The 14,343-nt window shown below is 43.6% G+C and overlaps 1 protein-coding gene across 1 annotated transcript; it reads right to left on the bottom strand.

Annotated features, from left to right (window-relative positions):
* Nucleotides 1-207: 207 nt before the first annotated feature.
* Nucleotides 208-12,288, bottom strand: VDAC3 (voltage dependent anion channel 3). Its single transcript, XM_057697853.1, has 10 exons — nt 12,079-12,288; nt 9,843-9,911; nt 8,990-9,039; nt 7,940-7,942; nt 6,149-6,301; nt 5,285-5,337; nt 4,099-4,326; nt 2,744-2,894; nt 1,866-1,923; nt 208-749 (listed from the first exon to the last, which is right to left on the bottom strand). Exons 2-10 carry the CDS (start codon nt 9,907-9,909, stop codon nt 658-660), a joined length of 855 nt encoding a protein of 284 aa, XP_057553836.1. The 5' UTR covers nt 9,910-9,911; nt 12,079-12,288; the 3' UTR covers nt 208-657.
* Between the last annotated feature and the right edge of the window lie 2,055 nt (nt 12,289-14,343).

Below are 14,343 nucleotides of genomic sequence, written 5' to 3'. Positions count from 1 at the left end.
GCAACCGGGAGCAAGGACCTCAACCAACGTGCTTCCACCCCACAGACAAAACTGTCTGACTCCTCGGCCCGACCGCAGAAGAGCAGCAGGAGGGAGGTAAGTAAGACAGGCAGGGACGGGCGGCAGCACAGGTAATACAGACACAGATCCCACCGTTGAGTGTTTTACACAACAAAATCAATCGCCCCAGATATAAGAAACCAGCACTGGCACGTCAGGTGAGCAATTATGTTCCAAATGTGATGGGTTTATTTTATTTTACTCTGATGCAAAACCAAAGATTCCACTACCGCACAGAGACCAACACATTACAAGGTCATGAAAACGTGGCGTGGGACATGCAGGGTGTGACGCACAACGGGAGGGTCAGTCGTCTCCTCTGCGACACTGCACCGTCGCTGAGGAACACACTGAAAATAACACTGCAGAACTGAACTGAAACGTGGCACGAACGTGACAACTTTCGGGCATGCCTTCAAGCACCCCCCCTTACAATGACTCGATATCTAGGCTTCAGTGTGGAGAGGATTACAATTCTTTGGAAGAATAAAAAGTTCACACTTTTGAAATTTCACAGAAGAATTTTAAGGCCAAAACATAGTGGGTTCATTTCTCTTCACCTCCAGGGACAAAGCTGATGCTTTACTCAAAACCACATTAAGCTTCTAGTTCAAATCCCAGCCCGACCTTGTGCCCTCCTGCACTGAAGTTCTTTCCATCGATTAGAGCTGACAGGGTCAGTTTCACGCCTAGGAAGAAGCAAACACCACAATCACTTGTAACAAGCACTACGATCGGATCTGCGTTTCCTAGAAACAACAGGTGGAGTTAATGGAACAGGTTACAGCTGGCTGTGAGATCACATCCACTACTAACCCGACACCAGGCTACCCGCAACCACCTGATCAGTAAAGCACAGTCACGGCACCCTGTATCTGGAGTTCAGGCTTCAGAATGATGAGTGATCAACCAAACTCACAAGCCAGAATAACCAAGTTATAATCAGAGATACAGTAAGTCCCCTACATAGAAACCTTCAATTTGTGAACTTTCAAAGATGCAATGTGCGTTCCCACATCCAATCATGTAAGTTAGTTCACATGTCTGGCGTACATTGTCACCTGTGTGCATCCTCTACAAGTGGTTGTGCTTCTGTGTACTTTACTGTACAGTACTGTACAGAGTACAATAGTACCATATCTTTATTTCAAGCCCAGGATGTCTGGAAGCAAGCGTAAAAGCAGCGGTGATGTAGCTGGTACAGTACCACCCAGACATCACTGGGTCGGTTTTTCAAGAGGGTAGATAGACTTGAATCCAGCAAGGAACCAGAACCTGTACCATCAACGTCAGGCGTGAGTGACGGTGCAGCTCGCCCTCCGTCTCCTATTGCTGACGACCCTTCAGCTCTGCCATCTCCCACCTCCTCTCCCTCCTCCAGTAACTGTTCTTGCCTGTTCACTCGATGCCAGTTGTTGTACTGCACGACTCTACTTTTCAAGGCACTATACCGTAAAAGATGTTTTCTTTATTTTTTGTGTTTGTTTTTTATGTATTATTTGTGTGAAAAGTATTATAAACCTATTATAGTACAGTACTGTATAGCCAACTGTGTTAGCTGGGCACCTAGGCTAACACTGTTGGACTTATGAACAAATTGGACTTACAAACGCACTCTTGGAACGGAACTCGTTCATATGTAGGGGACTTACTCTACATAAATATTTTTTTAAACAGAAGTACTTATTCTGTTCTACTCTGAACAACCAAATGTTACAAAATGGTCTGAATCAACCTAAAGTTACCTCCATTATTCCTCACCCACCTTCTACCCCGAGCCCACTGTTACTCATGCCTTCACTCACCTGGTCGAAGGGTCTGCGTATAACCCAGTCCGATCAGGCTGGCATTATTTACTTTAGCCTACGATTAGGAGATGAAATAGAAGCAGTCAGAAAACAATCAATTTCACAATATATAACTCCAACATGACCACTTCATGCATCAGATTTCCAAAGCTGAAACACCTCAGGACCAATCCAGAATTACTGAAACCTTAATGAATAAAAGATAAATCTTTTAAGAAGTCAGTAGGACCAGTAAGGACAGAGGAGACCTTGAGAATACATGCTTAAAGGCCTCGAGCAAAATTTTAAAACACTGTGCAGCCAAACATCCCTCCCTGTGAACGGAAATCTTTGGAGATAACAGTTTTACCACCTCTGACAGTGGTAAGAGCATGAACTCTGGTGACAGACAAACCCGTAATCAAATCTCAGCACTGCCTCCTATTGGGGGATCTTGGGCAAGTTACCTGACCTCCCTAAGTCTCAGCTGCCTCATCTGTAAAATGGGGATGAGGGCAGGCAACACTACTCACCAAAGGGAGCAGCTGTGAGGGTTAAAGGAGATAATACACATAAAGCCTTAGCACAGGACCTCAAATTTAAGAGCTCAATTTAGTGCTATTAACACAAATTACTAAGGGCAACAGGAACAGTAACTGAAACCCAGGAATTTAGAGATAAAGAAATTTTGAGACCAAAGAGACAAAACGACTCGAGGTCAGACGACAAACACAGATGGAACTAGGATCAGAACCCACGTTTCCTGGCTTCAGGTACATGCTCTTTTCACTACACAAAGTTAATAAAGAACCTGCAAACTACACGCACATCACCACATCCCCTTATGACTCAGACGAAACCCGAAGAGCAGACCCAACGTGGCAGCACATCCTTACAGAGAGTGAGGTTCTACAGTCCAGCCTGTACTTGGCCGCAATGCCGAAACGGGTGTTGTTACTGCCGGCCGTCCACGCCAGGTTTATCGATGTTTCAATCTTCTCGCTCACTTTCTGGTAGATCGACCCTCCAAATTCAGTGCCGTCGTTCCTGTTTTCAGGGCATAAGACCGTGGTAAATATCTAGTTTGTTGAAACATGGAAACAAATTCCAAGACTTATCTAAAGCAGGGTCTTATTTTACAGCTACAGATTTGAGCAAACTTCTAGCATAAATGACTACCAAACAGAACAGCTATGTGAGTTACAGCCACCTAATCAGAGGCAGTAACATGGGAGCCCTTTATTTGGCTCCTCCATATGCTGTAAGTTTCTTAGACACACTTCAGATATGCACACAGGCAGACACCTCAAGTAAACATGATCTGTATACGTGAGATGTTCATAGTGCTTAGAAACTTCAAAACAGAGCTCTATAAAGATTCTGCGAGAAAAATACACAGTGGTACAAGCCACGTCCGGATTTCATTCAAAACCCAATCTCAGCATTAGAAAGCACCTCCACATGAGAGCGGCGGTGCATGGCCCCAGGGAAGGACCCAAGGTATCGCTGCAGGGCACCTCAGAAGTCAGCCCCTGCGTGTTCACGGTCTTCCTGACAGCACTGTTTCATCGATTCCAATGCCTCTGTCCACACCGCTGGTGACTTTACGTCAGTCATCCTACGTGGACGAGAGTATCTAGCAGAGACAATCTGAAACATTCAAAACCACAGAGCTGGCCCTTCGCTCTTCTACCTGGGACAGCAGCCGTGCCCAGCAGGCCAAGACAGAAAACAGTTTAAAAGTTCAAATTCATGTAACTAACAGGCTGCAGCCTACCGACGTGAACCCAGGGCTGCTCTGAGGGCTTCTGCCGCCTCGGAATACAGCACAGGTAACAGGGTTCTGGCCAGGGGACCTGAAAGCCTCCACAGATTTACACCGAGGACGCTCAGGATGCAAGCAGACCTGCGTTCAGAAACCGCCAGGGTGCGGGGAACCAGAGGAAGCAAGACACTTCCAAAGGATCCCTTCGATCAAAAGGTGACCCCTGCCCTGGGCCCTCTCCGTCCCGGTGGCTGGGGTACAGGCGCAGAGGCCAGCAACGAGCAGCACCACCGCCCCTGCTCCAAGCGCACCAACTACTGCAGGGCTTTGCCCACTACGAGAGCAGCACGGAGGCTGGATGTCCACCAAGGCGTGATTACATGCGAGCACCACCCCTTCCACCTTCTCGACGCGCTAACGGTCACCAGCCTCCTGGGCAACTGCGCAGGCGCTAAAGGAGGCACACTCTCCACTAGGGACACTCACACGTGAGTGTGCAGCTGGAAGTCTGCGGCCTTGTAGCCCAGGGCGAAGTTATTCTGAGACAGTTTGGACTTGGCTGTGTCAAAGCTCATCTGATAGCCAGCAAGCCAACCTTCAAAGGCCAACACTGCCCAGCCATAGATGGTTGGTCCAGAAAAATCTATATCAACATTACTGCCAAGACTGAAACAATCCCGTTTATAGGAAGCCTTCAATTTCCCACTCTTCTTTCTGTAAAAAAACAAACAAAAACAATATAATGAAACAACACAAGTTTTTATTGCTGTCCAGGAATCTTTAGGGTAAGATCCCTTCTCTCCCCCAGAGTAAATACTGTTTTGGTATTTAGTAAAATACCATATGAGTATATAGTAAAAATGTTTCAAATGACAGCTCTACAAATGTAATTTTGTTAGGATTAGAAATATATATATACTATTTTTTACCTATTCCTCACTGTAAGTTCAAATGAGAGGGTGTTTCATGATTAATTTCATGAAAGCATAAGAAAAGTATAAAAAGGTGTAAGAGATTTCAGTACCAAATTAATAATCTGAATGTGTATGTATACAGACATACAAGAAACCAAATTTCTTTAAATGTTTCCAAATGCTACAAAAGGTAATACCCGACACACTTCTATACAGCTCAGGTGTGCAGCGGGAAGGACACGCCTGCTGTTACAGTGGAGAACTGTCACGTGGCCCCCACTGGGCACCTGTCCTTTAGAGAGGCAGGTAGGAAACAACACAATCCCTATTTTCCAGATGAAAAAACTGAGTCAGAGAAGTGGGAGATTTAAAAAGACTGAGAAATCAAGTGAGCAGAACTATTGCCTGCAGTGTTCTGGTGGCAGGAGACTACACTCTTCTCTTAAGATGTTAACTTCTCAGCAAGACATCACATCCAGAATCTTCAGGACAGCTTAAGAAACATCTAGTCTCAGACCCTACCAGCTCCTAAATTTTTTCTACTATGTGCCTCTTTGAATTACATTTACGAGTTTCTGTTCACCTGTTCAGTTCTGAAATGAAAACTGCACCCTGCCTCAGGGGTCTCCCTCCTCTCTCCTGCACATATGGGTCTCTGTGCCCCTCCCCTCCTGGGCTCCTCCTCAGCTCCCCACTCTACACCTCTCTATCCCTTCAAGCTGCAAGACCATTTCAGAAAACGGGGCTGGGATAATTACCCTGTGTTCGGTACAAATATGGTATCAAGAGTCAGTTTCAACCCTTCAGCCAACTGAAAAACAAAGATTTAAAATTAACAATCAGCAATTTTCAATTCTTCTCTTGACTTGAAAAACCAATTCTAAAGCTTTCTCTAAATAAGGACGTCATGAAAGAAAGCCAAACACTAAACTCCTTGAACAAACTGCCTCTTCTTCCTTCCCTGCCCCTCCCTCACTGCCCTCACCCCCCAGGCTGCATCAGGACTCTCTCACCGAAAAACAGGCTAAACGTACAGGTCGAATCCTATTATAGCCAATACTGTAAATTAGCGTCCAAAACAACAAAATCCCAATACAACAAAATAATCGTGATACTCTCTTGAAATTATTACGGTAACTGGACATTTAACAAGCCAACCTAAGTGCTGTATGCAGCTATACGTACATATGCATTATCCACATGTGGTAATGTGCATACAGACATACCTCAAAAAACAGTGCCCTGAATTTAGCAGGCACTTGACAAATATCTGCTGAAAGGTTTTCTCTTTGAAAACATTAAAGAATTTTAGAAACATTTTTCTGTGGAGTCAATTTTGTAATGATTACAAAGCAAAATTAAATCACTATAAATAGCTTGGTCTACTCAGGAGAGGCTCAGCTGTATAATGGTAAGTATTGCAGAACTCGTCAGGACAAAGGATGTCATATTATATACTCACCAACAAAACCTTGCTTTCTAGAAACATAAAACATACCAAAGAAGCCCACATGCAGAGAAGAAATACGGGTGCAAGATCTCATCCAGATTATATTTGGGATTTGTTCGTCATTTTATCCCCAAGATAAATTTACCCTACAAATAACTTCCAACGCTCTTACCTTATTCTCCAAAGAGATTTCTGTCCCAAGGGTATTGTCTGTGTTCCACTTCTGGGTGAAGGTCAGGCCATAGTTACAGACCTTGTATTTGGTCTCTAGGTTGCCTGATGCTTTCCCTGTATCAGTGTAAGCATGACCAGAAGTAGAAAATTCCTGAGAAGAAAAAATAATTACTTTAAAATCAGCTTATCAAATAGAAACAGTATTCCCAGAAAGCAGTGTTCAGTGCAGCAGAAACCAATATAACTTACGTTTTACCACAGCCCTACTCTGTAGCAACTTCCTGCTTTCCTCCTCTTTCTAATTTCTAAATATTTGCACCAGTTCTGCGTCTTCTCTAATTTACTCCACCTCTCTTACCGATACATCTCTTCTGTTTACTCCCTTACTAAATGGGAATCTCAAACTCTCGTTTTTAAAAAATATATATCTTTGTTGAAAATAAACGCCTTTTCTAAAAGACAAAAATATTGAATCTTACATATATACTCTCATGACATGAAAAAGACTACCCATTCTCTATAATACCTTTTGAACTATTAGTTAATTTTAAAGCCCTTAAAAACCCCCAAACACTAGAAGCCCTAGATTCCCCCCTTTTAACAGGGCCACAAGTTTATTGCATTAAGGTTTTTTTGTTTTTATTGTGGTGAAATACTTAACATAAAATTTACCATTTTAAACATTTTTATGTGTACTGTTCACTGGCATTAAGTACATTCACACTTATGAAATTTTATCGCTTTTGTCCACAGATCTATAAGATTATCAGCATAAACAATTTCAATATTTGAAAGTATCTACCCATTTTTCACAGCAAAATGGAATGTTGTAACTTATCCCTCGTCCCTGTCAAAGAGTTACTATGAATGCCTCCAAGTATAACCTCCTCCCAATTAGGTGTCTGTCAGTCATATGACAATAAGCAATTAGAAACAGGCCTCCTTCCAGGGGGACGCAAACAGTCAACACCTGTCACTGACAATCTATAAACTGTCAAGGAAAAAACATTTCTGATTGGCCCTGTTTTTAAAGAACATTTCGGAAATATTGCCAACAGTAATGAAACGCTGCCAACACTGCCCAGTTGTTTCACTGCCTGCAATACGAGTCCTCTCTCCACCAAATACCCTGCCCCCAGCTCTTGTTCTACAGGCTAATGAGACTACTGGGAAAGAGTGATCTGTTTATCTACACCGCACAGAAAGTTTTCAAAGACAGTATCACACCGCACACTAGGGGCAAGGCCTTGGTAAAACATAACACGCTAGTCATGTTTAATAGTGCACAGACGTTCTTGTAGTAGATGCAGCTACCTAGTGGGTTTTTTTCTCATTTACCTTTCATAAACTGGCAAGTATAACAAATACAAACCTTAATTTTGGTGCAAAAAAATAAGGTAAAAGAGTATCTAGTCGATATTTCTCTTATCATCATTATTTCTTAGTCTGAAGCTCTGTTACAAATCTAAATGCCAGAGGTACAAACCTCAAAGAGAAGGCCAGAATTTTCCCAAGTTGAGTTCCAGGCTCACAACTGCTTCAGATTTTGTCTAATTTCATAATTAGCTCAAACAGTGCAAAACATGCACATAACATATACAGTGCTGCTTTAAATGCTAGTATGCAACAAAGCAATCATGAAGACATTACTGTTATAGATGGCACATCATAAAAATACCAAGATATGATCTAGGAAATTTGCAGCAATGGATGAAAATTTATCCTAAATCAATACCAGAGAACAAAAGGAGCCACAAAAACAAGCACACAAATATACTGCTTTTCTTACCATCTGAATGAATATTCACACACAACAGCAGCATGAAAGGGAGATAAAATTTTAGTTGTTGATTTTTGCAACACAAACGTACCTTGAGCAAATTCTGAAATACTAATCAAAATGAGTAAAATTTTTCTATTTTAACAGACGATATAACCAAATCCCATCCTAGTAGGGTAGTTGCACACATATTTATTTACTACTAGAAAACCCAGGAAAAGAAAAATAGTGAAAAAACAGGATTATACGAAGTATAAGACCAAGGACCATAAACACTCCACATGCTTCCTGCCCTTCTAATTAAATCATTATACCCAGAAATAAAACTTGCACTGCTCTAAATAGGTAAATACTAAACAGAAAAGATGCAGCCAATAAGCACAAATCAGAGAATAAGGTGAATGTAAAGTTGATATGTGCTGAGACCTACTTAATAAAAGCTCTGGTTAGTGATGCTTTGATAATATGCTGATACATCCTTCACTATATTCTTAACCTCCAGTAAAAAAAACCTTTATGAACATCAATAAAAACTGTAGACTAATCTTTCACGTGCATTTCTACATTTGTTTCAACTAATCATGAAGGGACATGGACTAAACCTAATTTGTTTTTGTAAAAGGGCAACAAAATTTGCATGAACCCAATACAAAAGAAGCAAAGGTTTTCGGGTCCATGTACATATTCATGAGAAGTATAAAGATATGGCATGAGTCAAGAAAAAATATATATACACACACATGTATGTGTATATATATACACACACATGTATATATATGTGGTGTGTATACATATGTGTGTGTGCATACATATATATACCTTCTGAGAAGAAGACTAAGAATACTCCTATTATGACAAACACAAAGGGTCTCCCCCCAAATTCAGCCTGATTGTCCTTGGGCTCAAGTGGCCCACTGACATCTGAGAGGAGGACAAAGCTGTAGGAAAGATAGCGGAGCAGTAAAAGTATGCTGTTTCAAGTACCCTGACTAAACAGTGATTTTTAAACAGGTTCAAGTTAATTATACTACATCTATTAAAAATATATTACATACTTACCACTCCACTACATGACTTGGTTCTCAGATCTATTTTGACCATGCCAAATCCTAGAAACAAACACAGAAAAACAGTACTGTATAAAATGTGACATGCACTCCAGTCTCTGCAACTTAGAAATTATGAAAATAGTCCACAGTACATTCCATATAGAAAATACTCAGTATTCTTGTTAGGTGAGAGTTCCACATGAAATTGAATTAGAACAAAATAACAAGTATAATTTTTAAGTCCCTCAAAATAATAAAGACATATTTTAAAAATATAAGTTAAGAAACCAAATGGATGAAAGGAATATGTACTATTTTAAGAACCAAAATTATTAGAAATTATGCAGATATATATACAAGCTTAAAGTATATAATTAACATTACTAGTTAATAAAGTGTGTACAGCACAAAAAATAAAAAATTTAAAGGCTAAATTTTTAAAGGTAAAAATAAATGTCTCCTTGGTTTCAAACACTGTGTGTTCCTCCAAAGAAGTCAAAAGCTGTGTCTCCACTCTCACGAAAATACTGCCATTATTTGGAGGAGGAAAACTACACCCCCTACTTTATCCCCAGGGCTAATCAAAGGAGACACACATATTACAGATTTATATTATTTCACCCAACAGATAATATTAAATATGCAAATATTATGTACGTGTTTATGTACACAGTGGCTTTTAATGCCTGTGGGACTCTACCTCTAAAAAAAGGCTAGCAACCTGCTAATAGTTATCCCCTTAAATCTTGTGAAGCAGATTAATGTTGACTTAACCTCATTTTATAAAGCACAGCATCTCCCATATAGCAGGCATTCAGTACTAATGCTTACCCAAAATTGGCAATTTACAATAGCATACTTACCATATCCTTTGTTGAAGACATCCTTGGCAGCCTTTCCTAGGTCACAGTAAGTCGGTGTGTTACACATATCTTATAAAGAAAAATGAGGACAAGGAATAAAAGTAACCAGTTAGTATTTATTCATTGTTCAACTGTTCAGTCCTGTGAGAAGAGGTATATGTTTTTTTCTTCCTTTGTGTCATTAATGCTTATACCCTCATGCGAGCAAAGCTAAGAGAATGTGTGCTGCTCCTTTAAAAGGAGCTTTCCAGAACCCTGGAAAATAAAAGGGTTTTTTCATGAGATTCATAGAGGTCATTTCAAAGAAAAGAAATGTCTAACAGGCTGAAGGAGATGCTCTGTTAAACTGGACTTTTACTTTAAAAAAACATGCAAAAACTTACACTAGAAAAACATTCCTTGGGCTGTTATAAAGCCAAAGAGCTGTGTAAGATGACACGGTAAATTTTCTGCAGAGCCATAAAACAGATGCAATTAAACATCTTCAGGGCTAACATTTTTGCCACTGTGCAACTCAGTTCTTAAGAATTACCATACTAACTGAAATGCATTCATCCAGAATATGCCCTCTCTCAAAACTCTTCTTAAAATAAAGTGCTATAATCTTACCTATTAACCAGATATAGGATAGATTCCACCTGCAGTAAATCTGCTTACCAAAAATCGGTATACACTCAAAAGTTACAGCCTTCAAAAACCCAAGGTGCTTGACTTTTCACCTTGCCTATTTAGTATTCAGCCAGCCTCTCTACTGCCAAGAGGACCCTCACATCACAATTCCCAGGCCTAGCAATACTGCTGAATATACCATTCCCTTGCCCTCTCTGCACAACAGGAAATCTCTTCCTGCAGCAGCCTCAAAAGCCACTTCGAACCACGTGTAGAACCGCCTCAAGCAACCCCACTGGCCCCAATACAACACCAGAAAAATCCAGAGCACCAGCCAGCCCTTGCAGTGACTATGCCTGAACCACCTACACATTCAAACGTATTTATCTCTACTTAGTCGAGCCCTCAGTCTGGCCTTCTGCTAAGTCTGTGCCTACCCCACCACACCTGAACACAAGACACACTTTATGGTGCCCTTCTTAACTGTGAATTCATTTAAAATGTGTTCCTTAACCTAAACCTGTTAAATATGACAGACACCTGCCTATGTTAAGAGAACAGAGTATAAATATATACATATAAAGTTAAGAGTAAAGATTAAAGATTTAGAAGATAAAGGTACTGACTCACAGCATAATAAAACTTTGTTCCAAGCCACAAGGTTTCATAGTTCGCTTCCAGAGCAATTAATTTACAATTCAGTCCTTTGCGTTCAAACGATCAATTTCAGACCTTCTGCACACTGCCGGCTGCAATCTGATATTACTCTTTATGATCACAACCGATGCTGGCAGCTGTTGACATTTTACCCCAAGTCCAGAATTTGGGGCGGTTCAGTATAAAAAACCCAGGCACTACATACTCAAATAGAAACGTTAAGGCTTCACAGTCTGGTTTTTTATCTACTGATAACAGAAAAGATGCACTTAAATGTTTAGAGGCATCCATCTAGGGACCCATTACAATTTTTTAGCGTTTTGCTTCTTTTTCAAAACCACTTGCCAGACACTTTGCAAAAGCCGTACAGGGGGCTGGACCTCAGTTTTGCCTAGTGGAAGCCTTTTTCAGGCCCACGATCCTGATGGCAAAGGCACTGCTGCTATGATCAAGCAAAAACTCGAGAAGCCCCAAAGACGCCACGGGCCACACATTCCCAGGACTCTACGAATGCACCTGTCCGTGGACACGCACGGCGCCCTGGCGATGCAGGAGCCGCCGTCGGGGGGTGGGGTGGGTGGGGGGCAGCTATATCACAGCTTCACACGGTCACTAACGGGTCGCTGCGCCCCTTGAAGATGCACATTCAGCATCCTCCCCCCGGCCGCCAAAGCCTGCGAGGAAGCCGGGGGCGGGGTGGGTTCCGGGTTCGAGGACCCAGCTTCCCTCGAAACCAACCTCCCGTCCTGCCTGGCGCCCGGGAGAAGTCCTGAGGGCCGGCCGGGCGCGGGCAGGGGGCGGCGCGGCGGCCCATCCCCCGAGGGGCCGGTCCCCGCCCTCGGGCCCGCGCCCCGTCGGGCGGCCCTTCCTCCAGCGCCCTCCGTTAGCCACCTCCCGCGGGCCCCGGCCGGTCGCCGTCGCCCGCCCCGCCCCCGCCCGGCCGCCGGCCCGCGGCCCCGGCTCGCCTCACCTCCGACCGGAGGGCCTGTCCGCTCCGCCAGGAGGGCCTGTCCGCTCCGCCAGGGCACCGCTGAAGGTCTTCTTCAGACCAACGCCGTCCGCGCCTGCGCGGCCCCACGCCCGCGACGCCCGCGGCGCCTGCGCGCCCCGAGCCCCGCGCCGCGGCTGCGCCGGAGTGTCGCGCCGGGGTCGCGCGCCGCGGGCGCGAGGCGGACCAACACCTCCAACTGCCGGCATGCGCGCGTGCGCGGCAGGGCCCGGCGCGCAGGGACGGGAGGGGGTTGGCATGGAGCGCGCAGGCCGGGGGACCACACCTTTGTGCCCGATGGGCCCGCTCTCGCGAGAAGGCGCCGGAGGCTGCTAGTCACGGTTGCCAGGGGAGGGGCCGCGGGGCCGCCGCGGCGGTGGGTGCGGGCGCAGGAGCCACTCCGCGGTGGATGCTGGCGCCACGGACTCCGGCGCCTCGTTCCCTGGAGGATGCCTGGCAGATCTGTACGGGGATTTCATCTCAGAGCGACTAAAATGCAAGAATGTGGCCCTTAGGTCATCTCATCTTAAGGATGAGAAAAATAGGCCCCGAGGGGGTAAGTGACGTGACTTATTCTAGATGACACAGGGAAAATGATAATTCAAAGAGAAGATACAGGAGGGAAAGCTCTCCTTTAGAGAAGAATTCCAGCTCATAAATGTAGAAGCAATTATAGAAATAAGAAATCACCACTTCGGAGCCGCCAGTAACTAATTCAAGCAAAAGTCATCAGTAGATGCCGGACGGTTGCGGATAGTCATACAGTTCCAAAGTATCATCCCACAGATTACTTAGTAAAGAGAAAAGGATACCTTCCCATCAAAGAAGTCACCCTCGACCGAGTGATCAAACTTAACATCACCAGGATGGTACAGACTGATATCATGTGCTCATATGCTCGCCAAAAAAAGTGGTTTCTCTCTATTCACAGGGAAACAATCAGACAAATCCAAATTGCGGGACATTCTGCAAAACAACCACCTGGTCTCTTCCAAAATGTAGATTTTATGAAATATTAAGAAAAAAGCTAGTGAACTGTTCTATATTAAAGGAGACAAAAGAAAGATACAACCCCCCCCCCCCAAGAGCAATGTGATCCTAAATTGCACCCTGGATCAAAAAACAAAAAGCAAGGACTTCCCTGGTGGCACAGTGGTTAGGAATCCGCCTGCCAATGTAGGGGACATGGGTTCAATCCCTGGTCTGGGAAGATCCCACATGCAGGGAGCAACTAAGCCTGTGCACCACAACTACTGAGCCTGTGCTCTAGAGCCTGCGAGCCACAACTACTGAGCCCACACTCCACAACTACTGCAGCCTGCGTGCCTAGAGCCCGTGCTCCTCAATAAGAGAAGCCACCGCAATGAGAAGCCGGAGCTCGCAACAAAGAGTAGCCCCTGCTCGCCACAACTAGGGAAAGCCTGTGTGCAGCAACAAAGACCCAATGCAGCCAAAAATAAAATAAATGAAATAAATGAATTTTTTAAAAAAGCAGCTGCTGAGGATCATCGCTGGCTCAACTGAGAAAATCTGAACGTCAACTATGGTAGTGTTGTAACAATGTAAAATTTTCTGAGGGTAATGATTGTACCTTGATTATGCAGAAATGGGCTGGTGTTTAGGAGATAGGGGCTGCAGTACTTAGGAGTGACATAGCGTGTGTCTGCAGCTAATTCTCAAATAGTCAAGGGAAAAAAACCATAAAAAATGTTAACAATTGGTGTATCTAGGTGGAGGATATATGGATGTTTGTGGCATTAGTCTTTCCTGTAAAAGTTTTTCAAAATAAAAAGTTGGGAAGAAAAATCCCCACAAAGTCTTTGATATTCAGTCCATGGTACCAGGTTGCTGCTTGAATCAAGAGGCAGAGATTATTTCCCTGCTTGTTAGCTTATTTCGGGCTAATACGAGATAAGATAAATGCTCCCAAAGCACTCATAAGGTAAGCCTTGGACAAGTACCTGCCGGAATGAGGCAGAAGATGAAAAATGTCATTGGCAAAGCAGTAGAACTTAGTAGGCTAAACAAAATGAGCTTTGGAGTCAAAAGAAGCTGGGTTTGTATCTCACATTGGCCAACTCTGTGGTCTTTGACGAGCAACCTAACCTCTCCATGCCTTCGCTTCTACATCTGTGAAACAGAACTAGATACGGTCCACTTCAGAGGACTTTAGTTGTTAATAAAGGCAATGATGTATCCAGAGCACATAACAATCCCCCTGCCATATGGAAAATGTTCATTAGTTAG

The sequence above is a fragment of the Hippopotamus amphibius genome, chromosome 10 (assembly GCF_030028045.1).
Source record: "Hippopotamus amphibius kiboko isolate mHipAmp2 chromosome 10, mHipAmp2.hap2, whole genome shotgun sequence".
Taxonomy (NCBI): Eukaryota; Metazoa; Chordata; class Mammalia; order Artiodactyla; family Hippopotamidae; genus Hippopotamus; species Hippopotamus amphibius.
Note: the sequence above shows the minus strand (reverse complement) of the source record. Positions and strands in the feature narration are given on the sequence as shown.